Below are 27,185 nucleotides of genomic sequence, written 5' to 3' on the forward strand. Positions count from 1 at the left end.
CAGAAGAGTACCCAGAAGCCACCTACTACAGGACGAGCCCAAAAAAGAAAATAACAGAACACCACTAGCCATCATCTACAGCCCCCAACTAAAACCTCTCCAGCGCATCATCAAAGATTTACAACCTATCCTTAGAGATGATCCCTCACTCTCACAGATCTTGGGAGATGTAGTCACTGGGCGTCCTGCAACACAACAGGCCAGCATGTAACTGACAGGCCGGGGCGGGGGGTGCGCCCTGATCAGAGATGGGGGATCCCGGGGGGCTGGGCCTTGCAACAGAGCGATTGTGTGATCTACCAGTCACGGGATCTCCAGGCTGGCCATGGGATCTCTCAGGTGTCTCTGGCTGCTGCTGTGGCTCAGCCAGTGTGGGACTGTGACACATGACCGGAAAGGGTTAAGCATCCTGCAGGATAAACGACTCAAATACAGCCCTTAAAAATGTTTTTTTCTATTTACAGATATATTGGTAGAGGTCAAAAATGTAATCAAACAGTCCCTGTCTAGGCTGTATCCTGTTAATTCAGAGAACAAAGGAACATCTTAGCATTTAAATGAATTGTAAATGCAGGATATCGCTGTATTCCTCTCTCTTTGAAATGTACAGCCAATCATCTGCGAATGGTGGAAAAACAGGCAACTGCCTTATGTTAATTCGCGTAGCTAATTACTAGTGATGGACCTACTTCAAAGTCACCCTGATTGCCTACTGTTGGCCTAGGGACTCCAAGCTATCCAAGAAGGCCTGGAGTTGTATAACAGACCCTTGGGTTCTGAGCCTGTTTATCTCAGATCTGCTTGAGGCTTCATGCAGGGGAAACCTAAGTCACAAGGACTGAGATCCTAGTTCTGACAGGACCTCCCTGAATATAAACATTGGACTATAACCTATGGACTATTTCTGAAAGAACTCTCTGCATCTACAAAGCTATAAATCTGAACCTCAAGAATTATACTCATGTCTGTATGTATACTGTTCTTTTAACCCATTCTCTCTCTCTTTTCTATTTTAATAAATTTAAATTTAGTTAATAAGAATCAGCTGTAAACGTGGATTTGGGTAAGATCTGGAATATTCATTAACCTGGGAGGTAACGTGTCCGATTCTTTGGGATTGGTAGAACCTTTTGTTTTATATGATAAATAAGATTTTCATTGATCCTCATCATATTTGACTTGGGCGTCTAGGTGGAGGCTTGAGGCTGGGCTGCTTTAAGGGAACTGTGTTGTTGACTTCTGAGTAACCAATGAGGTATAACAGAAGCTGACTTGGTAAATCTAAGTATTGGAATATCCACCAGCTGGGGGTTTGCCTGCCCATTCGTTGCAGGTCACCCTAATTGAGTGACCTCAGTTGGCTTCCCTGGGATCCCAGTCACAGGGACCATAAACAGTCCCAGACACGGGGAGTGTGAGGGCTGCATGGCCCAGGCAGGCTCCAAGGAGCCCCCAGGCTAACGCAGCCTGTTCCCTGGGTGCACCACGGACTCTGGGGTGTCAGGGGGCCCCATCCCCATAGGGCAGCGATGGCAGCAGGGCATGGGGGAGTGGTCGGTCAGTGGGTGCCTGCAGGGGATGGGTGGGGTTCAGGGCACAGCTGGGGCTGGCAGAGATGGAGAAATGCCCCTCCCCATCAGCTGGACAGAATGGACGTGGGTTTGGCAGGAGCCGATCTCGGACTCCTCCCCAGAGCAGGCTGATGGGTTGGGGCATCCTGGTGTGAGCAAGTCCAGCCCGGGTTCCCCAGGGTCACGGGTCACCTCACTGCGGTAGAGGTGGGAACTGACTCCCTGCCTACCAGGAAACCAGCCACTTCCCCCGTCGCTGCCAGGTGGCTCCAGCCCAGCCCTCAGTCCTGTTTCTGGCAATGGGGTCCGCTCTGAACTCGCACACTGTGGGCAGAAATGCTGGGCTCCCAGCACATCCCTCCGCCAGCCCGGGGCCCCCCTGCACTGGCAGGTCCCGCAGCCAGCCTGGGGCCTCCCTGCACCGGCCGGTCCTGCAGCCAGCCCGGGGCCCCCCTGCACCGGCAGGTCCCGCAGCCAGCCAGGGGCCCCCCTGCACCGGCAGGTCCCGCAGCCAGCTGGCAGTGTCCTATGACAGGGAGCCAACGTGCACCGGTGCAGTAAAACAGGTACAAGCTGCAGAAGAGGGCCCTGCAGTACATGTATCAACTGGGGGCAGGAGGGTTCTGAGGTGATGAGACTGAGGTGAGGAGCTTCCTGGCAGTGAGATGTGACAGCAGGATCATCCCCCATGAGAAGCAAAGCACAGCCAGGGCCGGCTCCAGGCAGCAGCATCCCAAGCAGGTGCTTGGGGCGGCAATCTGCAAGGGGCAGCAGTCTGTGTGTTTTTGCCCCCAAGCAGCGCTGCGGACAGCGGGGGCAGTCCGTGTGCCGTTAGAGTGGCACGCGCGTTTCCACGGCAGCCGCAATTGGGCAGCAGCTTCTATGTTCAGCTGTCCGCAGCGGCGCAGCTTCTGTCTTCCAGCTGAAGACAGAAGCTGCCGCCGAATTGCCGCCGCCGCACAAACACGTGTGCTGCCCTAATGGCACACGGACTGCCCCCGCCGTCCGTGGCGGCAATTCGGCGCACTGCTTGGAGGCAAAAACAGTAGAGCCGGCCCTGAGCACAGCCAGGCCGACCCCACAGGCATTCGCAGACAGACCAGCGAGTGGAAGCACCAAGCACCAGCCTCTGCCCAGTGTGCTGAGGAGCTCCACCCCCAGTGCTGACCAAAGCCTGGTGCAGCCACTACAGAAACCCCCCAACACCTCCAGACTCACCTTCCCCGGAAGGCCCCCTGCTCCTGCCCAGGCCGGCAGTAACACCCTCCAGTTCAGGGACCCATTCCATGAATCCGGACGGGCTCGCTGGGGCCAGGCCAGGAAGGGAGGGACCCTGCAGCCCATTCTCCCAACTCTGACCTCCCACAATGAGGGGGCTCCCACCCTCGGGTCAGTGCAGGGGCCTGCTGGGACAGCTGCCCCCGTGTCACTCACTCCTGGCAGTTGCTGTTGTAGCTGAAGACGCATTTCTGCAGACTGTCCAGGGTCACGAGGCTGACCTGTTCAAACATGTCCAGGGAGGTGGAGCCTGCCGCCACCAGCCTGCGCCACTTAGCCTGTGGGAGAACAGTGCCCGTGAGAGCCGTACCCGAGCAGCTGCCCGCAGGGACAGCACTGCAGAGCCCGGTGCCCACGCAGTGCGGGTGGGCCAGCGTCAGAGACAGGCAAGCAGACAGGGGAGTAGGTTAGTGGACTGGTGCAGTGACAGGGCTGGGCATATGCTTGGGACGGGTGCAAGAGCAGTGGGCAGGCGGGCGGGTGGGCAGGGTATCGGTGCAGTATATGCCCTGGAGTGAGGGGGGGTGCGGGGCCACGGGCACAGTGTAGTGATGGTGCAGCATATGCCACGGGAGGAGGGCAAGGTCACAGGCAGGCTGGGGGTAGCAGGGTGCCAGGGCAGCATATGCCGGGGGAGGGGCCAGAGGCACAGGCCTGGATTTGGTGCCATGGGGGGAGGGGAGGTACTCACATGCATGATGGCAGTGCTCTGGTTGAAGATCTTCACGTAGGGCTTCAGGATGTCGAAGTGGAAGGCTGGAGTCAGCATGCGCCGGTGCCGCACCCATTTTGCACCGTTGCTCAGCAGCAAACCATCCCCTGAGATGACAGGCACTCAGCTCAGAGCCTGGTAGCCATGGCAGACATCCCGTAGCCCAGGCCCCCAGCAGCCCCCGGGTCACAGCCAGCTGGGGTGCTCAACGAGAACCAACCTCCCTGGTGCATGTTGGCACGAGAGTGTGCACATGTGTGCAATGCGTGCATGGAGCGTGGGAGGGGTGTGAGTGAAATACGTGTGTTTGTGGGGACACGTGGGCATGAACATGCAGGTGCAGGTGCGTGGTGGTATGTGCAGGTGCGTGGTGGTATGTGCAGAGAGGTGTGTGCGCATGTCAAGGTCTATGCGTGATCCTGTGCACACCCATGTGCTGGTGCTCACGGCTATGGCATGAGTAGCTCCAGCTCCACACCGACATAAGGACAGACAGTCTGGGTCAGCCCAATGCTCCATCCAGCCCCGTGTCCTGTCTGCCGACAGTGGCCATACCCCCTTAGTCACCTCTTTTCCAAGCTGAAAACTCCCAGTCTTTTTAATCTTTTCTCATACGGAAACTGTTCCAAACCCCAATTCCAATATATCTTTTTTGAGATGGGGTGACCACACCTTCCCGCAGGATTCAGGATGTGGGTGTACCATGGATTTATACAGAGACAATAGATTATTTTCTGTCTTATTATTTATCCCTTTTCTAACGGTTCCCAACATTCTGTTCGCTTCTTTTGCAGACGCTGCACATTGAGTGGATGTTTTCAGAGAACTATCCACAATGACGCCAAGATCTTTCTTGTGTGGTAACAGCTAATTTAGGCCCCATCCATTTGTATGTGTAGTTGGGATTATGTTTCCCAATGTGTGTTACTTGGCATTTATCAGCATTGAATTTCATCTGCCATTTTGTTGTCCAGTCACCCAGTTTGGAGAGATCCTTTGGAAACTCTTTGCAGTCTGCTTTGGGTTTATCTTGGGCAGTTTTGTATCATCTGCAAATTTTGTCACCTGTGTACCCCCTTTTCCAGATCATTTATGAATATGTTGAATAGCACTGGTCCCAGGACAGACCCCTGGGGGGCACCACTATTTACCTCTCTCCATTATTCCTACCCTTTGTTTCCTGTCTTTTAACCAGTTACTGATCCAGAAAGGACCTTCCCTCTTATCCCATGACAGCTGACTTTGCTCAAGAGCCTTTGGTGAGGGAACTTTGGTGAGTCACCCCCTTTCCCTTGGTTAGTCAGGGACCACAATGAGGTAATGCTCACCTGACCCCGAGGGCGGGGGGAGCATAGCCAAGAGAGAAGAAAGAACATGATAAAAGGGAGAGACGTTTGCCAGGCTCTTCCTCTCTTGTCCACCTCCATCTACAAATACCACCACCAAGTGACTGAAGCGCTGATCAAAGGGGAGAGCCTGGCTGAAGAGCAACCAGCCAGCCTGTGGTCAGGAGCATCTAAGTTTGTAAGGGCACTGAAAGTGCTAAGATCAGCTTAGAATGTGTTTTGCTTTTATTTCATTGGACCAAATCCAACTTGCTATGCTTAGATTTTAAGTGATTATAATCAATCTTTGTAGCTAATACATCTGTTTGTTTATTCTACCTGAAGCAGTGTGTTTGGTAATAATAATAGGAGATATGCCTATCTCCTAGAACTGGAAGGGACCTTGAAAAGTCATTGAGTCCAGCCCCCTGCCTTCACTAGCAGGACCAAGTACTGATTTTTGCCCCAGATTCCTAAGTGGCCCCCTCAAGGATTGAACTCACAACCTTGGGTTTAGCAGGGCAATGCTCAAACCACTGAACTATCCCTCCCCACCCTGGTTTGAAGTGTGGCCGAGACTCTCCTTGGAATAACAAGCCTGGTACATATCAATTTCTTTGTTACACTGACAAACTTATATAAACTTGCAGACTCCAGCAGGCATAATTGGACACTGCAAGACGGAGGTTCCTGGGGTTGTGTCTGGGACCAGAGATATTGGCTAGTGTCATTCAGTTGCACAGTCCAAGGAGCAGTTACATGCCAGAGGCTGTGTGTGAACAGCCCAGGAGTGGGGGTTGTCACAGCAGAGCAGGCTAAGGCTGGCTCCCAGAGTCAAGGATTGGCGTGACCTAGCAGATCACCGGTCTAGATAACACCAGAGGGGAACATCAAACCCTCCTTTCCCCACAAGCCCGTCCCCTGGGGTCTGGGCCCCATGACACCAAGCACAAGATCCAAGCCCAGAAGAAAGCGCACTCACCGAGCCAGGGCTTCAGGAAGCCATAGAACATGTAGTCCTTGGGCGCGATGGCAGCTGTGGGGGAGACCAGAGACTGGGCAGGCCTGGGAGTTAGTGCTGAGACACACACACGGCACGGGGGGCAGTAATGGGGTGCACCCCAGCACTAGCGCTCAGACACACACGGCAAGGAGGGTGGTAATGGGGCAGACCCCGGTGCTAGCACTCAGATCCACACAGCACAGGGGGTGATAATGGGGCAGACCCCAGCGCTAGCACTCAGATACACATGGCACAGCATGGAGGGCGGTACTGGGGCAGACCCCGGCGCTAGCACTCAGATACACACGGCACAGCATGGGGGACGGTAATGGGGCAGACCCCAGCGCTAGCGCTCAGACACACACGGCACAGTATGGGGGACGGTAATGGGGCAGACCCCGGCGCTAGCACTCAGATACACACGGCACAGCATGGGGGACGGTAATGGGGCAGACCCCAGCGCTAGCCCTCAGACACACACGGCACAGCATGGGGGACGGTAATGGGGCAGACCCCGGCGCTAGCACTCAGATACACACGGCACAGCATGGGGGACGGTAATGGGGCAGACCCCAGCGCTAGCGCTCAGACACACACGGCACAGCATGGGGGACGGTAATGGGGCAGACCCCGGCGCTAGCACTCAGATACACACGGCACAGCATGGGGGACGGTAATGGGGCAGACCCCAGCGCTAGCCCTCAGACACACACGGCACAGCATGGGGGACGGTAATGGGGCAGACCCCGGCGCTAGCACTCAGATACACACGGCACAGCATGGGGGACGGTAATGGGGCAGAGCCCAGCGCTAGCCCTCAGACACACAGCATGGGGGACGGTAATGGGGCAGACCCCGGCGCTAGCGCTCAGACACACGGCATGGGGGGGCTGTAATGGGGCACACCCCGGCGTTACCGCTCAGACACACAGAATGGGGGGCGGTATTGGGGTGCACCCCAGTGCCAGCGCTCACACACACATACACGGACCAGGACACAGGGAAGGAGTGCAGGGCTACTGGTATCGGAGCCCTGGCTGGAGCTGCAGGACCTATTAGTCTGGAAAGGGGCAGCCACAGGAACGTGGGTCTGTCCAGCACCTGCCTGCTCCACTGGCTGTTTCCAAAGGAGCGTTGGAGCATCCCTCTGTGAAAGGAGCCCCCTCAGACAAGTCAGAGCCCTGCTGGACACCCTGCTCCAGGCTCCTCCCTAGCAGCCAGGAGGGCGGCTGCTGGGGCAGCAGGACAGGCTCAGTGAACAAGGTGAAGGAGCCACACAACAGGAACCAGGTGCTGAGCCACCAGGCCCTCACGCAGAGCAGGCTCTGCTCCGAGCGAGTCACTGGACAGGCAGGACACAGGGCGCAAGCAGCATCTGCAGCCTGGGCCGGGCCTGCAGAGCGACAGACACGCCACCTGGGCAGTCACAGACCGTGAGAGCTCGGCAGTCACATGGGGCCTTCACAGTACAGAGCTTGGCATCTTCAAAGCTCCCTATTTATTAGTTGTAATCCCCGGCTCTGGGAGCAGGGTGGCGATCCTGTGGCTACAGCAGGGCCTGAAGAGGGCTAGGAGCCAGGACTCCCAGGTTCTACTCCCAACTCTTCCACCCACTCTCTGCACCGTTCTCCAGATTTCCCCTGACGTCTCACAGTCATGCACCCCCACAATGGTATCTGCCCCCCCAAGAACATTGGGCATTTAGTCCTTATGAGACCCCCTGACCTGTTTCTCCCCTGCACCACCTCCCTGATTGTCCCCTTCACCCCACAGCCCTGCTGCACCCCCTTCAGGACCATGGACTGAGCTGATGAAGGGCGGGGGGTGTGTGTGTCCCTGAGCTGGCTAGATGCTATCAGACCCACTGGGCTGCTTATCACCAGCCAGGGATGCTGGCAGGGCTGCAAGGAACCTTTGTTCCCATGAGTCACTGGCGCAGAGGCTGATGGCTGCAGCCAGGGGGACGTGCTCTGCTAAGGGCTAGCTACAGCCTCTGCCCCAACCCCTCTGGGGCCAGGGGAACTCACTAAGGACCCTGGGTTGGCAGCAGCCATGTGCCAAGCCGAGCTCAGCCCGATACCTGAGCCCTTCCCCAGCTCCAAGAGCCAGGCAGCTTCCTCCTCAGCCCTGTGGAGGAGGGCTGGTCTCAGCAGCCAGTCCTCCTGGCCAGGGGATTTTCTAGGGAGCAGCACACACAACAGATAGTTCCAGGCGCCTGCTGAGCCCCAGGACAGAGACAAAAACTCCTGGCGCTGGGGCCAACCTCACTACCTGACTCCAGCAGCACGGGTTTAACTGCCTCTGGGTGGAAGAGCGGCAGAATGGGAAGCCAGGGGCTAAACCACCAAAGGCAGGAGTGGCCATAGCAGCCAACGAGCTCGTCCACGCACTGCATCCCCTCCTCTGTGTTCTGACCCTACAACGAGGAGCCACAGGCCAGCTGGGACTCCGGCCAGGGCCATGCGCTGGGCCCAGCGCTTGACTCAGCCCACTGCAGGAGCAGCAGCTCCCCAGGCAGATGCACTGCGGGCTGTTCTCAGAGTGCCCCCAGCTTCATTTCTAATGGGGGACGGGAGACTGCCCTCACCTGGCAGTAGGTTGGACGGGGCCACTTGGGGCTCCCTGTGTTATCGCAAACACAGGCTCCCAGCTGTTCTCTGTGCAGAGCTGAACCAGGGGGCATGAGCCCTCAGCCCTGGCATGAACTAGCTACATGCATTCACACAGCCCCTGCCCTGTGCTTCTCTGCCATCCAGCTGAGCTGAGCAGGAGATTGAGTGCTGAGCCGCCCCACTGGACTAGGGGCTCCTGAGCCCCGAAACACCCCTGTCCTGGCACAGTGACATACAGCTCTGCTCCAGGGAGCAACACTCTCCGCTCAGACCCAGCCATTGGCTTGGAGCACTAAAGGCAGGTCTCCCCCGTCTGCGTCCTGCCAAGCCAGCCTGGCACTGGGGGAGGGAGCAGGACTCTGTTCCTGCTACTGCATCAGCAACAGGGATTGTTTTCAAAGTTTCAGCAGACGGAACTTGGTCCCTGGGCACAGCCCCTAGCTGCTGGAATGGGCAGCAGTTCAGGGATGAGCAAACAGGCCCCCACTTAGCTCCACGTGCCCTTGGCCCTGCGAGCCCAGGCGCCACTTGGAACAGGGCTAATTGGAAAGAGTGGCAGCAGTACGTTAACGGGAACAGAGATGTCACCTCTGCAAGGGGGTAGCAGAGGATGGAGCAGGAGCCCCCAGGCCAGGGAGCACCAACCAGGCCGGGGACTGGACTCCTTCGGAGTCTGGCTTCTGCTCATTGCACATCCCCCTGCAGCGCACAGCCCCAGCAACTCGCTCACCAGGGCGGTGCTAGCGGGGGCAGATCTGCAGAGAACCCTCACCCTCTGCTACACCCGCTGACTCCTCTCAGCACCCGGGTGACTGGCACTACAAGAGACGCCAGAGCACTGGGCAACCAGCCCTAGCTGGGGCCACTCTCCATGGGTGGCAGGGAGGGGAAAGGGCCAGCACAGGCTCCCCACGTCACTGATCATTGCTGGCCATCACTATCCTGCCTCTGGAGTGTTTCCGTGTCCTCCCCCTGGGGCCCAGCTGCTCCCGCAAGACCAATGATGACACAGGTCCCCCGTGGGGAGGTGGCTCTGCTTGCTGCCCCCAAGCTGTTTAGTGCCCTTGGCCGTGCTGCTCAGAGTGTCTGAGCCATCACCCTGCCCAGGCGGAGGGGTCTTTGCGGTGTAGCAGCTCCTGCTGGGTGCTGCCTTAGGTCTGCCCTGCATGGCTGGGTCCCTCCTCCTGCTGTTCCCAGGAGCCCGGGCACAGCGCTGGTGGAGCTGAGAGCCTCAGTCCCGGCGATGGACCATTGGCTCTCATAAGAACATAAGAAGGGCCGTACCGGGTCAGACCAAAGGTCCATCTAGCCCAGTATCTGTCTACCGACAGTGGCCAATGCCAGGTGCCCCTGAGGGAGTGAACCTAACAGGCAATGATCAAGTGATCTCTCTCCTGCCATCCATCTCCATCCTCTGACGAACAGAGGCTAGGGACACCATTCTTACCCATCCTGGCTAATAGCCATTTATGGACTTAGCCACCATGATTTTATCCAGTCCCCTTTTAAACATTGTTATAGTCCTAGCCTTCACAACCTCCTCAGGTAAGGAGTTCCACAAGTTGACTGTGCGCTGCGTGAAGAAGAACTTCCTTTTATTTGTTTTAAACCTGCTGCCTATTAATTTCATTTGGAGACCCCTAGTTCTTGTATTGTGGGAATAAGTAAATAACTTTACAGCCAGGCTGTGCTCCCTGTGCCCAGGAGAGGAGCTGCTAGTGCTCAGTGGCTCTGGTGGGGTGAGGGCTTGTCCATGGCTCCCTGGCAGCACCAGCTGCAGAGATGGGGGGGGAGGTTTGCCACAGAGCTCTGCATGCTCCTGCACACCTTCTTCCCCCCACCCCCATGGGGCCCAGGGGCATCGCTGGACTCGGGCCCATCCCCATATGGCAGCAGGCAGCTTCCGGGTGCCCCTGCATCCAGAGGGTAGCAGGGGTTGGCTGGGCTGGACTCCCCAAAGCAGCAAATGACACAATCTCTCAAGAGTCAAACAGGAATCAGCCCACACCAGGGCCCAGGGAAGACCCCCATGAACACCTGGCCCCCGCAGCTACTTAGCCCCATTTTATTCCCCTGCCTCCCTGCACAGAGCACGTTGACAGCCTTTGCCCAGGGTGAGCTGGTGCAGACACTGGCCTGCAGCAAGAGCAGTAACATCAAGGGAGCTGGAGAAGCTGGACTATGGCAGCCCATCCTCTGGGGGGATCCAGAACTGCCTCGGAGGAAGGAGATTCTGCAGAGCCCAGCCCAGGTCCGATGGGGTTTCCAATGCAGCACGGCCCCCGAGACAGACTAAAGCTTGCTGGGGCTGCCTGGGCAGAGCTGTCCCACAATGAAGCAGGGAGGCAATAGCCCTTCCCTCCACTGTGCCCCACCTCCAATAGCACAGTGACAGCAGGGGAGGGGTCTGGGAGGAGCCACCAAAACAACTCAAACTCTGGAAAACCTGCCTCTCCGGGGAAGGCTATAGGAGCCCAATGGATTTAATTTCCTCAAGAGCAGGAAAATAGGTGCCTAGATCCCAGCTACCAGCCCCTCCCTGGGCAGGGACGCCTGGCAGCAGAGGGCTCTGCCATCCAGCAGGAACAAACTCAGACTGGCAGCGCCGTGCAAGTCTTTGACAGGGGGGGAACGAGCTGTGGGAACAACTGGCCCAGGGACACAGGGGCTTTGCCATCCCTGGGAGTCTTTACTGGAGATGGGCTGTCCCTTTGTAACGCTCCCTCCAGCACAGCCAGGAGCTCGGGGCCGGCTGCAGGGAGCTCTGGGGAGGGTCTCTGGCTTGTGTGACATGGGCAGTCAGATTAGAGGAGCAGAACGGTCCCTCCTGGCCTGACCCACCCTGCATTCAGCTCTGGGCCCCCTGGACCCCTCTCTACGGTAACCCAATCCCAGCTGTCAAGGCCAGAAGAGGCTGCTGGGCCCACAGTGCAGAACCCAGAGGAGAGCAGCCAAGGTGGCAGGGAAGGATTGGTTCACCTGGGCAGGAGCGAGTCAGTTGAGCCAAGGGGCCTGCACTGATTATGTACGAGAACCTGAGGGTTACAACCCATGGGGGTGGGGGTGGGGGGGTTGACCTGGAGCAGAGCGAGATCCAGGCTGGACAGTGCAGACCCTGTGGAGCTATTGCTGGGAGAGGCCCATTAGCTCCCCAGGCGGATTGTCCCCTCTGGTGCCTTCCCCAGGGCTCTGGTTGGGCTGCTCTGCAAGGCCCCAGGTGACTGGATCCCAGCCCCACCCTGGGGCAGATCAGGAAAACCTTCATACCAGCATGATGTCACACTGGGGGTGAGGGACTGGCTGGGAGCCCTGTCCCTTGGGATGGTCACAGCAGCCTGGCCAGGGCCCTGGAGAACACACTGCTGAGGCCAGTCCTGCATAGGTTCCCCGGGGACAGGCTAGAGGGGCCCAGGTATTGTCTCATCTCTGGCCCCACAGGTTGCGTCTACACTGCAATTAGACACCTGTGACCTGCCCACGTCAGCTGACTCAGGCTCCAGCCTGATCCCAATGTCTATACTGCAGTTTTACAGCCCTGAGCCTAAGTTCTGGGACCCCATGGGGGGGGGGGGGAGGTTCCAGAGGCCAGGCTCCAGCCCCAACCAAAAATATCTACACCGCAGTGTAATGGCCTGTCATAACTATAAAGGGAAGGGTAACAACCCTCCTGTGTACAATTCAATCAAATCCCTCCTGGCCAGAGGCACCAAAATCCTTTTACCTGTAAAGGGTTAAGAGGCTCAGCTAACCTGGCTGACACCTGACCTAAAGGACCAATAAGGGGACATGATACTTTCAAATCTTGGGGGGCAGGAGGGGGGGAGGCTTTTGTTTGTCCTCTTTGTTTTGGTGGTGTTCACTCTTGGGACTAAGAGGGACTGGACATCAATCCATGTTCTCCAAATCTTTCTGAACCAGTCTCTCATATTTCAAACTTGTCAGTAACAGCCAGGCAAGGCGTGTTAGTTTTCATCTTTGTTTTCTCAACCCGTAAATGTTCCTTTTGCTAGAGGGTTTCTCTCTGTTTGCTGTAACTTTAAACCTAAGGCTAGAGGGGGTTCCTCTGGGCTCTCTGAATCTGATTACCCTGTAAAGTTATTTCCATCCCGATTTTACAGAGATGAACTTTACCTTTTTTTTTTAATAAAATTATTTTAAGAACCTAAATGATTTTTCATTTTTTTAAGATCCAAGGGTTTTGGATCTGTGTTCACCAGGACTAATTGGTGAGGGTATAGTGTCAAGCCTATCCAGGAACAGGGGTGTAAGGACTTGGGGGGGGGGGGGGAGGAATTAGTCTCACATCTGCCCAGGAAACGGGGGGTGGGGCGCTCGGGACTTGGAACTCTGCCTTTCCCCAACTATTTCCCAAGTGGCTCTTCCCTAAGATTTGAAACATGCTTGGTGGTGGCAGCTTACTGTTAACCTAAGCTGGTAAATAAGCTTAGGGGGTCTTTCATATGGGTCCCCACATCTGTACCCTAAAGTTCAGAGTGGAGAAGGAAGCCTGACACAGCCCGAGCCAGCTGACACGGGCCAGCCACGGGTGTCTAGATGCAGTGCAGACATACCCTCAGTCTCACCACCACCCCCAGGAGCCAGCGTGCCTGAGGCTGTTGTGATCGGCTTGAGATAATCAGGGTGCACCAGGGCCAGGACTGGTAGGAAGGGCCCCATCCATGTCACACAGGCCTGGGAGAATGTAGCAACCGTTTGGGACACCAAGCTCAGCCCCTCCTCATCAGATATGAACTGCAGGAGGGACGGGGCAGAGTTAATATAGGGTAGGATTAGGTCCCTCCTAGAGTCCAGATAAAGTCAGTGCACACCGGACAGGGTAGAATCAGATCCTCTGACCAGAGGCAGGGATCTGCCCACTGCCACGTGCCGTGCCGCACCAAGTGTATCTGTCAAGACCCTCACTCCTGAGCATGGCCCATGCCTGATATCATGGCACATGGTGATTGGCTATGCCCTTGCCACAGCTACACCAGGTGGGGCCATCCCGCCAAGGGCTTTATAACCCTTCCTGCTCCACAGCAAAGGCGACCGAACAGGCCCAGGGGCCACTCACCACCAATGCAGGTAGAGCCATTGGGGTGCAGCGGGCTGGCAGGGGTGGCACAGGGCTGGGCCAGGAAGCATGGCAGGGGCAGGGGTGAGCAGAGAGGCATCTATGGATTGGTTCCCTTACAGCCCCCTGCCACTAGGCAAGTGTCTGGGCACCGGAGCCCAGAGTCACCCACCAGGGCACATCCCACACTCAGCCTTGGGCACTGCCTGGAGAATGCGGCATTTGAGTGCAGGGCAGTAGGTGGGTAGGGGGCCATTCACACACACACACCCTGCCACTCTGCACGTGGGCCAGAGCCCCAGCTGCCCCACCACTCCCGCCCCATCCAGTGCCAGAGATGGAGCCCAGGGCCCTGCTGTATCAGGGGTGCATCAGAGCCAGCAGCCATAGGAAGGGCCCGATCCACAGCAGGATGGGAACAGCAGTGTGACCGATGCCTCTGACTCCAGCTTCCTCGTTGGGTCAGGACATCTGACTGAGTTCAGACGCTGCCCATTCTGGTGCCAGACAGGGCATGTGCTGAGAACCTGGTGGAGCTGTCCCAGGACCCTTGTCTCCTACCCCATTCCCACGTGTCTGACCGATGGGCACGACTCCCTGAGTGACCTTCCAGGCCATGCACCGGCTGGGACCAAAATCCTTCACCTGGGATGGAGGGAGAGGCCTGAACCAGCAGAGTCACCTACCCCCAGCCCTCTCAGGGGCTATTCCACCAGCCCCTCCCTCCCTTGGGGTGGGCAAGAGTGGCTCCTCCCAGCAGGGATCAAGCCATGTCTCAGTGGCAGCAAGGAGTAAGAGGGAAGAGAAGACACTCACCCCGTCCCCACCCCCACATGACATGACACCTACCATCCCCAAGTGTCCCAGCAGCCAGTTGCGATGCGGGGGCTCTGGGAAGCAGCGCAGACGCTGGCAGTTCACATAGTAGCGGTGCCAGGAGTTCCCGAGCTGCAGGAGGGTGCGGAAGAGCAGGGCCAGCAGGGCAAGGAGCAGGGTGGAGATGGTGTAAGCATGGAGGTGGGTCCGCTCCATGCTCAGCAGCTCCAGCACCCAGTCCGTGAACGGCAGCATCCTGTGGGGAGAGACAGGGCGTTACCAGGGCTGAACTGCCACTGGGTCCCTTTGTGACAAGCTGTAGGTTACTGAGCTACTGAGAGGCAGATACGATGGAGGGTAGGGATAGGGTCCAGAGTGACCTAAACAAATTGGAGGATTGGGCCAAAAGAAATCTGATGAGGTTCAACCAGGACAAGTGCAGAGTCCTGCACTTAGGAAGGAAGAATCCCTGCACCGCTACAGACTGGGGACCGACTGGCTAAGCAGCAGTTCTGCAGAAAAGGACCTAGGGGTTACAGTGGATGAGAAGCTGGATACAAGTCACCAGTGTGCCTTTGTTGCCAAGAAGGCTAACAGCATATTGGGCTGCATTAGCAGGAGCATTGCCAGCAAATCAAGGGAAGGGATTATTCCCCTCTATTTGGCACTGGTGAGGCCTCATCTGGAGTATTGTGTCCAGTTTTGCGCTCTCCACTACAGAAAGGACGTGGACAAATTGGAGATAATCCAGCAGAGGGCAATAAAAATGATCAGGGGGCTGGGGCACATGACTTACGAGGAGAGGCTGAGGGAACTTGTTTAGTCTGCAGAAGAGAAGAGTGAGGGGGAATTTGATAGCAGCCTTCAACTACCTGAAGTGGGGTTCCAAAGAGGCTGGAACTAGGCTGTTCTCAGTGGTGGCAGATGACAGAACAAGGAGCAATGATCTCAAGTTGCAGTGGGAAAGGGGTAGGTTGGATCCCCCACACAGCCAACAGCCCTTCCTGCTCCCCAGAAGCAATGTGTGTGTGTGTGGGGGGGGGTCTCATATCCCACTCTCCCCCCCCCCGATTTCTGCCAGGGTTTTATATCCACTGCAGCCACCTGACTCTTCCCCAGGGCACAGTGACAGGCCTGGGGTCTGTAAAACTGCCACGGAGCTTCCCCCCTGCCCCGGCTGACCGCGTGGGGGGCGCGGTGGGGTGAGAACCGCCCCGTGGGGTTTCGGGGCGGGCGGGGAGCGGGAGCCGCACCGAGCTCTCCCCGGGCCGGTCAGGGCTGGGGGCGGCAGGTGCCGCTGGTCTCTCCCCAGCGCGGGGGGTTAAATCCCGCCTGCAGCCGCTGCCCGGGCCGGTGTGACGACGACCTCGGCACCAGGCGGTAGCCAGGCCTGAGCAGTAGCCAAGATGGTCACGTTCCCGTGACGGAAACCGCATCTAGCTGCCAAACGGGAGGGCTGCTCTGCGTGTCGTCACCCCGGCCCCGCTCGGCCCCGCGTGGCAGCGGGCTCCGCCCCTGAGCGCCGGGCGAGGGAAGGGAGCCGCGCCGCGGAAGCGGCGGGCGGCTACAGGTTGCTAAGGAAGCGGCTGCGGCTCCCTCTTCCCGCCGGGGAGTGCGGGGAGAAGGAGCGGGACGGCCATGGAGGGAGGCTGGTAACGTCTCCAGGGAAGCCGGCGAGGGAGTGCTGGGGCGGGGGGCGCCCCTCTCTTGCTTGGGGGCGCTGCTTGGCGGCTCAGGGTCCTGGCCGGTACCGGCAGGACAGCGCTGGGGGAAGGTGCCTGGGCCCTGCCCGGGGCAAGGGGAGCTGCTTGGGGGTGACTGGACCGCCGGTGTAGTGCCGCCCCTTTCCCGGCCCCTCACACTGACGGCGTCAGTTGCTGTGTCTCGGGTGGGGTGGGGGGGGAATCTTGCGGTCAGGCGGGCCTCCCTCCCTCCCATGTCAGTTACAGTCAGCAGCCCTCCGTTTTGGGGGGGTTATTTAACTTTTGTGCAGTGAATGTGTGAGTGGTCGGGGCCAGGTATACAGCAAATGCTAAATAAATATCCTTGCAACCCATGTTTATTAAGTATTGACTCTGGCCAGGAATTTCACTCTGTCATTTGGAAGCCTCATTCTTGTTGTGGGTCTAGGTTTTGTTTATCCTGCTTTTTGTTGGGTTTTATATTTGACTGAACTGAGGTATCAGTGATTCTTTAACTAATTTACCTTCCTTTACCAGCTTGCTTTTCTATTATTTTTGTTACAATGATGGCAATGTAGATAGATGCTTTTATATCAACTTTTAATCTTTTTGCAGAATTAAGACAGAATGTTGTCATCTGTGCACACACAGAATAACGATATTCTATCAGAGTTGCATGTTCAAAAAAAGTTGTCTTCTCCTGATGTTGCTGAGGTAAGTCAATTCATACTAATTTTCAGGGCCGTCACTAGTGGGGTGCGGGGCCCGGGGCAGAAGTGATGGATTAGTCTCTTCCAGGACCAGTTGCACCAGCCCATAGGGCCCCCCAAAGTGCAGGGCCTCGAGCGGTCGCGCCGATTCACTCTACCCAAGGGACGGCTCTGCTAATGTGTTACCGATGTATGAGCATTTCCTACAAAGGAGAGTAATCTATGCACTTTGTTACTGATTAGACCCTGACTTCAAGTCAAACTTAAAATTTTGCTTCCACTCTGTAGACTGTAGGAAGAAGGGATGCATTTGGGTTTGATTTTCAAAAGGGTATGAGGTAGTTTTGTGCCCGATTTCCCTTGAAAAATCAATGGGAGCCATGTATCTAATCCCCTAGGCACTTTTGAAGAGTCTACTCTTGCTGTTTAGGAATGGAGTGCAATGCTAATAAAGGACATAATGAATTATCCTACATAAGTGAGTTAGGGCAAATCTACATTACAGCGCTACATGGAGCGGCTACACCGCTGTAGCACACCTAGTGAAGAGACACTATGCTGGCGGAGTGTGCTTTCCCCTTGGTATAATTACTCCACCTCTGCAACAAGCAGAAGCTATGTTGGTGGGAAAGTGTCTCCCACCGACATAGCGCCAGTGTGAACAGTGCAAAACTTGCGTCACTCAGAGGCTGCTTTTTCATATTCTGGAGCGACGTATCTTAGATTGACTTAAGCGGTAATGTAGACCTGCTCTTAGACAAGTGTTCATTGGAAGCTGCTTGGTCACATCTCAAGCCATTGGGAAATAAACTCAGAGGAGAAGAGGAGAAAAATGGGGTTAGAATAGAGGATATTATGTGGAAGACTTCTGCGTTTGTTTATGAAAGTGTATGACTACTTTTAAGTTAAGTTCTTAAAATAAGATTCATGCAAGTTTGACACAAGGTAGGAGCTGGGGCGGCTCTAGGTATTTTGCTGCCCCAAGCACGGCAGGCAGGTTGCCTTCGGCGGCACGCCTGCGGGAGGTCCACCGAAGCCGCGGGACCAGTGGACTCTCTGCAGGCATGCTGCCGAAGGCAACCTGCCTGCCGCCCTCACGGCGACCGGCAGAGTCCCCCCCCCGGTGGCTTGTCCCCCCAGGCACGCACTTGGTGTGCTGGTGCCTGGAGCCGCCCTTGGGTAGGAAGGATCCCATATCCTAATTAAAGGCTACCTCTAAAAATTACATACTGAAAAAATGGATAAATTCTATTTTGTGCTTCTCTGGCTCTGGATGAACTAGGATAAATTAAATGCTATGCTAACCCTCCCAAGATGCTGCATAGAAGGAATTTGACTAATCTCAGTCATAGATTTTTGTGCTTAGTTGTGCAATGTGTAAATATAGCAAAAATATTTTCATATCAATATTAACTTGAATGTATAAAAATTATTTGCATTCAGCACACATGGAATGTAATGTATTAAGCCTCTGTATCAATATTTTATAGAACTTACTGTACTTAAGTTTACATACAAGTAAATTTGCAGGAATTTAATTTGTAGAACCAATGGAGACTTAATTCACTCTTACGACTGAAACTGGGGCAGCTTAAATTAGTATTTGGTTAACTAGCTTCATTAAATTAATATGAATTTTAATTTTGTTACTGTTTTGCTGTACATATTTATATCACTCTAGCAAAATTCTACTCCTCCTGCAACTAAGCACCCTTTATAACTTGCATCATCAAAGAAGCAATCAGTTTGCAATTATTATTATTTATTAAAACTTCAGACTGGAACTGTTATAGATTCATTGAGTACAAGATCTTTTAGAAAAACATCCCATCTGGATTAAAATAGTAACAGTGATTGAGAATTTGCCACAGCCTTTGATGAGTTGTTCCAATGGTTAATTACCCTCACTCATAATAATTTCCACCTTATTTCTAGTCTAAATTTTGTCTAGTTTCAACTTCCAGCCATTGAATCTTGTTATACTTTCATCTGCTAGATTGAAAAGCCTTCTAATATCAAAATTTCTGTTCCTCATGTAGGTACCTAATAGACCTATTAAGTCACTTAATCTTCTCTTTGATAAGCTAAATAGCTCCTTTATCTTTCACTAAAAGGCACGTTTTCCCGTCCTTTAATCATTCTTGTGGTTCTTCTCTGAATCATCTCCATTTTACCAACCCTCCCTCTTGAATTATGGACACTAGAACTGGACTCAATATTTCAGTAGTAGTCAGTTGCACCAGTGCCAAATACAGAGGTAAAATAACCTCTCTGTTCTCCTACTTGATATTCCTGTTTTTACATCCAGAGTTCACATTAGCCTTTTGGGGTATACTGCTACACTGGGAGACCCCTAAGAGTCTCCCGTCCTTTAAGTATGGCCTGCTTTCTTTGTTCCTAGATATATGACTTTACATTTGGCTACATTGAAATGTATATTGTTTTCCAATTTATCCAGTAATCCAGATCGCTCTGTATCAGTGACATGAACTCTTTTTTAACTCCCCAAATCTTTGTCATCTGCAAACTTTAGCAGTAATGTCTTTAAGGTGTGCCATTTTCCATAGCCAACATTATACAAGGGAGTAATGTGGCTAGCATCATGTCCAACTGCATTTGGTAGCACGGCATGCACTCACCGCCACAGCACCTCTTGTTGGTCAGTCCAGGAATTAACTCATCCAGCCTCAGAACAACTCCTGCTGTCACTACTTGTCTTTTTATTCTCAATCTCCACCACTATACTTCAGGCCCCACGTCCCTCCTGGCCCACAGTGCCCCTTCTGGGTACTGCCCCGAAGCAGTGGCCCCCCACACTCGGGGTCCTCCCCTCCCCAGGGAACCCCAATCCCCTAAACCCACCTTGTCTCAGTGACCCACTGCCAATCCTCATCTAGCCCCTTCCCTCAGGGGAAAACTGTAGTCTGAAGTGGCCGCTCATCATCAGCAAGGGGGTTAGATCGGTTGCCTCTTCCTTCCCTGGCTGCTCCCCACAGCCCCAGTACCTTCTCAGGCCTTGGAAGTAAAGCCTCAGTCTGGGAGTTCGCCAGGCTGGAGCTCCTCAGCTCCTGCTCTTCCCAGCACTGCTCTGTGCAAGGTACCCCCTTCTGCTTGCAGGCAGTCTTTCCTTCTTCAAGGCTGGAGAGAGACTGGCAGCCTTCTGGCCCTGCAGCCTTTTATAGGGTCCAGCCTGGCTCTGATTGGCTGCCTCCCAGCCTTCTCTGATTGGCTCTCAGCCTCAGCCCTCCTCAACAGCTGGCTTTTAACCCCTTCTGAGCCAGAGCGGGGTGACTGCCCTGCTACACCTGTGTCTTCTCTAACCCTGTGTTGGTGAACTGGAGACAGCCTTTCAGTGTAAGATCAATCAAGACTCCAATCCACAACCTCCAGGATTGTTGTCAAGTGCATTAACCACTTAGCTACTGCACCTAATTTTTTATATAAATACATTTTGTATATCACCTCCCCTCTAAACCAGGTTGTTTTTTAAGTAGTATAGCCTTCTCAGTTGTGGGATTGTACCTTTTTTTGGCATCTAGTAAAATGTTTTTAAACAACTACCAATTATCCTTAATATTTTCCCTTGTAAATTCTTTCTCTCCATTGATTTGGCTCATAATTGTTTTCAGCTTTGTATAATCGGCCCTTTTAAATCACTATGACTGTCTTTGTATGCAACAAATGTAATCAAGTCACAATCACTTGCACCTTTGGAAACACTCATTTTAATTCTGCAATCAATTCTTCCTGTCAAGATGAGGTCTTTTATAGAATTCCCCTGTGCTAGGTGTAACACTTTTGGAATTAAAAAATTGTCCTCTGTAACTTTTAGACATTCAGAGGACGTTTTCGTAATAGCAGCATAAGACTTCCAACATATGTCATTCAGATTGAAGTCCCCTATGAAATGTAAACCTGTGGAAAAACAAAGAAATGAAAATGGAAAAAATAGAAGTTAGATGTAAAATTTCACATTATGACGAGATGTGTGATGTTATTGTCTAGTTATTAAGAGAATGTTATGCTAAATTCTCAGTTTTCTCAGTTCTCACCTTCTATTACGTCACAGGGTAGGGCCTTTAGTAATGATGGAAATAAATGATGAAAATGATGATTTAGTTCAGAGGTAGGCAACCTATGGCATGCGTGCCAAAGGCGGCACGTGAGCTGATTTTCAGTGACATTCACACTGCCCGGATCCTGGCCACCAGTCCAGGGGGCTCTGCATTTTAATTTAATTTTAAATGAAGCTTCTAAAACATTTTTAAAATCTTATTTACTTTACATACAACAATAGTTTAGTTATATATTACAAACTTATATAAAGAGACCCTTTAAAAACGTTAAAATGTATTACTGGCAAGCAAAACCTTAAATTAGAGTGAATAAATGAAGACTCCATACACAACTTCTGAAAGGATGCTGACCCCTGATTTAGTTCGTCCTGAAATTTTTTTCTTGAGTATTTCTACTTAAAGAACATAAGTTGTTTTATCTTGAGATGTCTCTTAGGCTCAGGTGGCAGATAAGGATAGCAAGCCTAGCAGTGAGTGGTCCCAATTGTTACATAATTCTCAATATTGTTGTTGTAGGGAACAAGACATGCACTATCTATTACACCTGGAGAAGCAGCAAAACTCTGTTCATTGATTCAGTCCTGTGAAGATTATTTTAGAATCAGAAAAGTCAACCAACATGGAAAATATTTTACTGGTCTAAGTGAAGAAGCAGACCAAGTAGGGAATTGTGGAAGACCTAAAAATAGTATCAGTATGAGGCTGACATTCTTAAGCCTTTCTTGCACTCCTGTTGGCATTAGAGATATTTGCATATTTGTTCTTATCTCCCTTACATTAAATAATTTCCTGCTAAATTGGAAGGAATTCATAGAATGATGTGTGCGAAAGCATAAAGAAAATTCTACTTAATTCCTGACTAGCTGCAGATTCCTGTAGGGTGGGACTTCTAAAGGATCATCAGGGAGTTAAGCACACAATTCTCTTTTGAAATTAAGTGAGATTTGGTTGCCTAACTTTCTTAGGCTCCTTTAGAAATCCCAGCTGGATTGTTTTCTATACATTTTTAAGAAGCTAATAATTAAACTATGTGGCCTTAATGCTAAATTTGTTGCTATGATAACTATCATCAGAAACATCCTTCTTTCTGCCCATTTATACAAATAAACAAACTGGATTCTGGACTTCCATTTTTCTCACTGTGATGGTAATATGCTTGATCTTCAGGGTATAACATCCACTGTTGGCTGTTTTACAGCATTGGACACGACTTCTTACATAAAGACTAAAGAAAGAAGGAGAAAAATATGTAGAGAAATAGGTTATTGGGGAGAAAATTGGTACCATCTTTTAATTCCATTCTATTTCCCATAATAAAAGGGATGGTGGACATTTGAAATAACCTTCTGAAATAATTCTGGCCCCATCTTCTGGTTTGTTATCTTGTGATAGAAAATCTTTTGATTAAGCTTTGGTTGCTATAGGTAGAAAATATGTCTTGAAATAGTTGGTGAGAAGATAAAGACTGAAATAAAATGTTTGTAAGTTTTCAGCGTGCATGGAGGAAGAACCCTTGAAGCAGAATTGGAGTTCATTTACCAAAGTTATGGATAAACATCAGACCAAGCTGAAAGAACTGTCACCCCAGTTCAAAAGCAGATCACGGGAAAACTTCCTAGAACCAAACCTGAGTGAAAGTGAAATGAGATGGTATGCTTCAGACTGGGAAAAATACAATTACAGAATTTCATGAGACCAACAGTCTTTCATCAGTTCTTACAGCATTTATTTGTGCTTCTTTAGCTGTTCAAATCCACACAATGTGTTCAAAACATAAATATTTATCTTCTCTGGGTACAATTCATGCCTGAACAGAGGATTCATTTAAGGCTTTCTGTTTAGACAACATAGGGGCTTATATAGGTCCTCAGAACAGAGATTAATTTCACCTTATAATAGGGAACTTTTTGAAAGTCCTACCCTGCCTGTGTTTGCAACCCAAACACTGCTGCATATTGTACTAGTTCATGAGACCCTGCAAGTGAGATTGTTTAGTCTATTTTCATTCCCCTGGCTGAGTGAAATGCAAAAAGCAAACAGCCTAATTCATGAGAAGTACATTTGCTTTTTAAAAGTTCATGGTACAGTCATCCAAGGAGTTACTGGTAACACTTAAAATAAACTTTTCTTTAAACATTTTTTTTTAAATAGGGTAAATCCCAAAGTTCTTACTTCCGCTGGCTTTAGAGGACATAGAATGCAGCAGCAAGAAAGTGTTTCCATAAGCGTTCAGTGTAAATAATTTATGATATGCAGTTGAAAAGGAATTGTAGCCTGCATATTAAGGGAACACTATAGACCAAATTCTGAGGTTCTTACTCAGAGAAAACTTGAGAAAATTCTGCCTTTGGTTAATAAATATTTGTGAAATGGAAAAGTTTATTTATATTTATATATATTAAACATGTGTTAGTGCAATTTGATTTCTATTAAGTTCGTCTTGTGAATAGGTTGAAAGAAGATGAAATTGCCACATTACAGGAAAAGCTTCTTGAAGCAGAGATGGCAATCAGTTCAACAGAAATGTTTTTGCCTTCATTTAAAGTCACTATTGCTGGAATGACAAATGTAAGTTTCTGTATTTTAATACTATACAAAAGTTTGTGTACATATTTACCCTCAGAACTCTAACTTGGTTAGTGTTCTGGGATATAGGATATGTATGGTCTTTTTTTTTTTTTTGCTCCACTCATTTCTGCAGAATTAAACATTTATTGTAAAAAACCTTAAATGTCTAACTCATATGGTTGATTATAAAAACACTCTAAATGTTGACTGATGTGATATCTGAGTGCAGACATATATATTTAAATAAGACCTTTGAGAGGTCTGAATGTTTTTCATCTCACATGAATGTTAATTCTGAACCCTAATGTTGTCAATTTAAAAGTCAACATTCTGAGCTATTTCACTACTGATCATTTTAGCAGAAGCATATAGCTACTTGTACTCAAGTTCTGCTCACAAACCCACAATACACATTTGTATCTTCTTCCCCAATTGTAACTCTGTTTATACACAATATTGTACAGTAGATACGTTTTTTTTTACTGTGATTTTAAAAAATATTTTCAAATGAGGTTTTTGATGTCCTTAACCTGTTGAGTACAAATACATTATTACTATTTAAGTTTATAAAACAAAACGAATATTATTCTAGGAGTCAAGATATCTTGATTTTTTGCATTCCCTCAATACTAATTTGTTTAAGAATTGCCATTGGGAATTCACACTTTTCTGTCCACAGAGTTAACATTTCCAATAGTACTTCAGTTTTTCTCCAGCTACAGATAGAAGAACATGAATACATATGTGCAAATCAGGATGAAATAACTTAGGTGATAGTATTTACTAAAAGGTCTGCTACTTGATTGTCCTTTGTTATTTTTGGAGCAGCATAATTAGTTTGATTTAAATGGATTTTCCCTTGAGAGAGGAAAATTGGGTCTTTTATCAGCAAAAAAGTTAAAATAGAGGAGAGCATATGCCTGATCTCTCTGTTACAAACTTTGAAGAGTGAATATTGTATTGTGTAGTATTTCATACCAAAATGTTTAAATTCTAATCTAAATAGTATTTTGCATATTCATTATGATATTTTGCAGTGTACTTAAAAAATAGTTTTATGGTTTCTACATTTTAAAGCTAAATTTTAATAGTGGTAATTGTGCCGTTTTGGGAAAATATTGTAGTACACTTACAGTATATTTGTTTGTGGCTTAATATTTTATCAGGTGTGTAACCTTTCTACATCAGATATGATTAAGATTTCTAAACAAGAGGATTTACTGATAAAGGAACTAGAGGCTCTCAAACATATAAAAGGATTGTTACTACACCTACTTAGAACAACAGAGCATAAAGAAGTAAGATGACCCAAAGCAATCTTGGGGTGGTTTAACAGTGAGCATGAACACATTTTATTATATTTTCCTGATCTTTTAAAGTAGTGTTTTCAAAGAAAGAAAGAAATAGCTAGTCACAGAAAATGCAAAATTATAATAATTCAAATATTCTTTATTGTCCAAATCAACCCCGGGTTGTGTGGGAAGTTTAACCTGTTTTGAGAAATCTATGCTATGTTATGCTTGTATAGAATTGTAAATATCATACAATAACCATACTTTCCTTTCATGTATATGTTAGTCTTTAAGCATAATCATATTTGCTGAATAAGACAGAATAGGAATTGCTTGACTTCAAAAAGATATATTAAGTTTTTAATAAAAATCAGATGAGAGAAGACATTTTCTTCTTTTTTCTGGAGCCTACGTGTATAGAATAATCAAGGAAGGAGAGGAAGTTTAAAAACGAAAAGACAAACAAATAGAGAATGACAATTAATAAATAATAGGGAGGCAGAGAAAGAAGAAAAGTGAAGAAATATAGAGAGCATTATGTTACAATAATGGTGTGATTATCTCTGTGTTTGAATACCTGCAATTCACAGGTGTTTGTATTCAAACAAAACCAAACATACATAAGCAGTGAATTCCTAAAGTAGACATTGTACACATGTGCTGTGGCTCTGTTCAGAATGCTCTGTAAGGCTTCCCTCTCACTGATGAGCCAGAGTACATCATGCTTCTAAAATCCAGCAGAGTGCACTCTGCAAATACCAGTGCCGAGAATGCAGCTCTCATTTGCTTTTCCGTGCTTTCCGATCCCTCTGTAGTTTGACACCCAATTTGCTGGTTATCTCCTTCCTATAATTTAATATTCATATTGGGCCTGGTCCTATGACATGCTGACTTATCGAAACTTCCTTGGAAGTCAGTGAGCCCATTCTCTGAAGTTAAAAAGTTTGGGATTTACTTAACTGGAAGTTCCATCAATTAGGGTAAAAAGACTAATTGATAAATTAAGGACAACTTTGACTGCCAAATTATGTAATTGATGATTGTGTGATAGTTAGGGCTACATAAATGATTTTGCCATTCCAAGTTTGTTTATATTTGTGATAGAAGTTAATATTGTGGGATATAAGATTTTGGAGTCTGGAGATAATCTTAGCTGCCATCAAACAATATTTTCAGAAACATTTAAGGAAATGCTTCACTTTGTCTTTAAAATAGTGGAATGGAATACACACTTGACCTGTAAGCTACTATTTGAACAAGGAAAATTAAATAAGCATATTTAAGTGCTTCCATTTAAAAAATAATCAGTGTTACATATAGAATTAATCTTGATTTATTTTCCCCTATTCATAAACTCCGCACATAGAATGAACAGAATCTCTTAAGATATTTCCCACCAATTGTAAATAATCATGCATGTCAAAGTAAATATCTCCTTGCTGTTGGTATTTCAGTCTCCATTCGTACACTGAATCCGTAAATTCCATATACTGTAAAATAATTAATTGGTTGTTTTTTCTATTTTGAACTTGCAGATAAGCAGTAAACAAATTGACATTTTGATTCAGAAGTTAACTGAAAGTGAAACTGAAAATGATGTAAGTAAATTACATTTTCTGGCTCCTTACTCTATCAAGGCATGCCAAAACAGTGAAATCCTAGTCTCATACAATTCCACTAGGCAACTGCCAGGCCTAGGATCAGGAAGACTGCTTGGTCTTTCTGTCTTACACTCACACGCATGTTTATATTGATATACTTGTCTGTCTTCCACCCAATTTCCATCATTTTGTTTCTTCCTTACCCATTTGACCAGTGATATTTTTCAGGAGTATGGTGTCATGCTTATTACACAGAGTTTAATGTGCTGTACATGATCTGATATACAGCATGGGCCAGTTTCTGATGTTGTTTACCAGTGTAATTCCAGAGTAACTTTAATGGAAATGCTACTTATTTACAATGGTGTAACTGCGAAGAATGTCTAGCTCTGTTTCTCTAAGACCAGATGTTACTTTTGCTGTAATGTTATGGTTATTCAAGTGCATTGCCTTTTTATTCTGACAGAAATCGATAGGCAATGTAAGGGAGGGAAAAGCTATGAATTGGTTGCCCCCAAAATTACCATTTTTGTTATAGTTTATGTAATGTTTCCATTCCATCATGAGGTTGCATTCCTGCCCAGACGTTAACTATCATAATCAGGCTACACAGTTTTAAGAAAGCAGATGGAACTAAAAGTTTGTAAACCCTCCAAATCATTCCCCTAAATATGCCATTTGCCACAAATGAGAAAATAAAGGGCAATATGGTATCCAAGTACCTAAATCTTCAGAAGATGAATCCAGACAGTTAACTCCATGAAAGCAATGACGAGAAGTTTTAACCATTTTGGTGCAACTTCAGTATTACAAAGAATTGTAAAATTCCACCAGTATTTTTTTTAATAATTTTAAAACAAAGTAA

The 27,185-nt window shown here is 49.6% G+C and overlaps 2 protein-coding genes across 21 annotated transcripts in view; one reads left to right on the forward strand and one right to left on the reverse strand.

The window, feature by feature from the left end:
- Positions 1-151: 151 nt before the first annotated feature.
- LOC120371021 (cytochrome P450 4F22-like) lies at positions 152-15,827 on the reverse strand. Its single transcript, XM_039486464.1, has 8 exons — positions 15,766-15,827; positions 14,425-14,647; positions 14,198-14,220; positions 13,109-13,302; positions 5,869-5,922; positions 3,541-3,668; positions 3,006-3,127; positions 152-185 (listed from the first exon to the last, which is right to left on the reverse strand). The coding sequence occupies exons 1-8, from the start codon at positions 15,825-15,827 to the stop codon at positions 152-154; spliced, it is 840 nt and encodes a 279-aa protein (XP_039342398.1).
- The window catches only part of ODF2L (outer dense fiber of sperm tails 2 like), a 56,682-nt gene continuing 44,835 nt past the window's right edge, over positions 15,339-27,185 (forward strand). For 5 of the 20 annotated variants that reach the window (XR_005583792.1, XR_005583791.1, XM_039485447.1 and 2 more), the window contains exons 1-7: positions 15,690-16,043; positions 16,689-16,787; positions 21,376-21,519; positions 22,346-22,509; positions 23,310-23,427; positions 24,594-24,725; positions 26,255-26,317. Coding sequence is in view for 18 of the 20 variants with exons in the window: in XM_039485447.1 (XP_039341381.1) it covers positions 16,701-16,787; positions 21,376-21,519; positions 22,346-22,509; positions 23,310-23,427; positions 24,594-24,725; positions 26,255-26,317 (708 nt within the window). In the remaining 2 variants the exon portion in view is untranslated. Of the gene's footprint in view, positions 15,361-15,689; positions 16,057-16,111; positions 16,166-16,186; positions 16,206-16,392; positions 16,410-16,442; positions 16,788-21,375; positions 21,520-22,345; positions 22,510-23,309; positions 23,428-24,593; positions 24,726-26,254; positions 26,318-27,185 lie in introns of those variants that run through there. The other 15 variants (XM_039485451.1, XM_039485450.1, XM_039485444.1 and 12 more) reach the window with 14 other exon arrangements.

The sequence above is a fragment of the Mauremys reevesii genome, linkage group 8, assembly GCF_016161935.1.
Source record: "Mauremys reevesii isolate NIE-2019 linkage group 8, ASM1616193v1, whole genome shotgun sequence".
NCBI lineage: Eukaryota > Metazoa > Chordata > Testudines > Geoemydidae > Mauremys > Mauremys reevesii.

Excerpts from the sequence above, each read along its gene's own strand:
- LOC120371021 (XM_039486464.1), bottom strand. The coding sequence starts at position 15,827 with ATGCGGTTTCCGTCACGGGAACGTGACCATCTTGGCTACTGCTCAGGC. Across the intron at positions 3,669-5,868 it reads CTTCCTGAAGCCCTGGCTCG|GGGATGGTTTGCTGCTGAGC; the intron begins GTGAGTGCGCTT and ends CTGTCATCTCAG. Across the intron at positions 3,128-3,540 it reads AGAGCACTGCCATCATGCAT|GCTAAGTGGCGCAGGCTGGT; the intron begins GTGAGTACCTCC and ends GTTCTCCCACAG.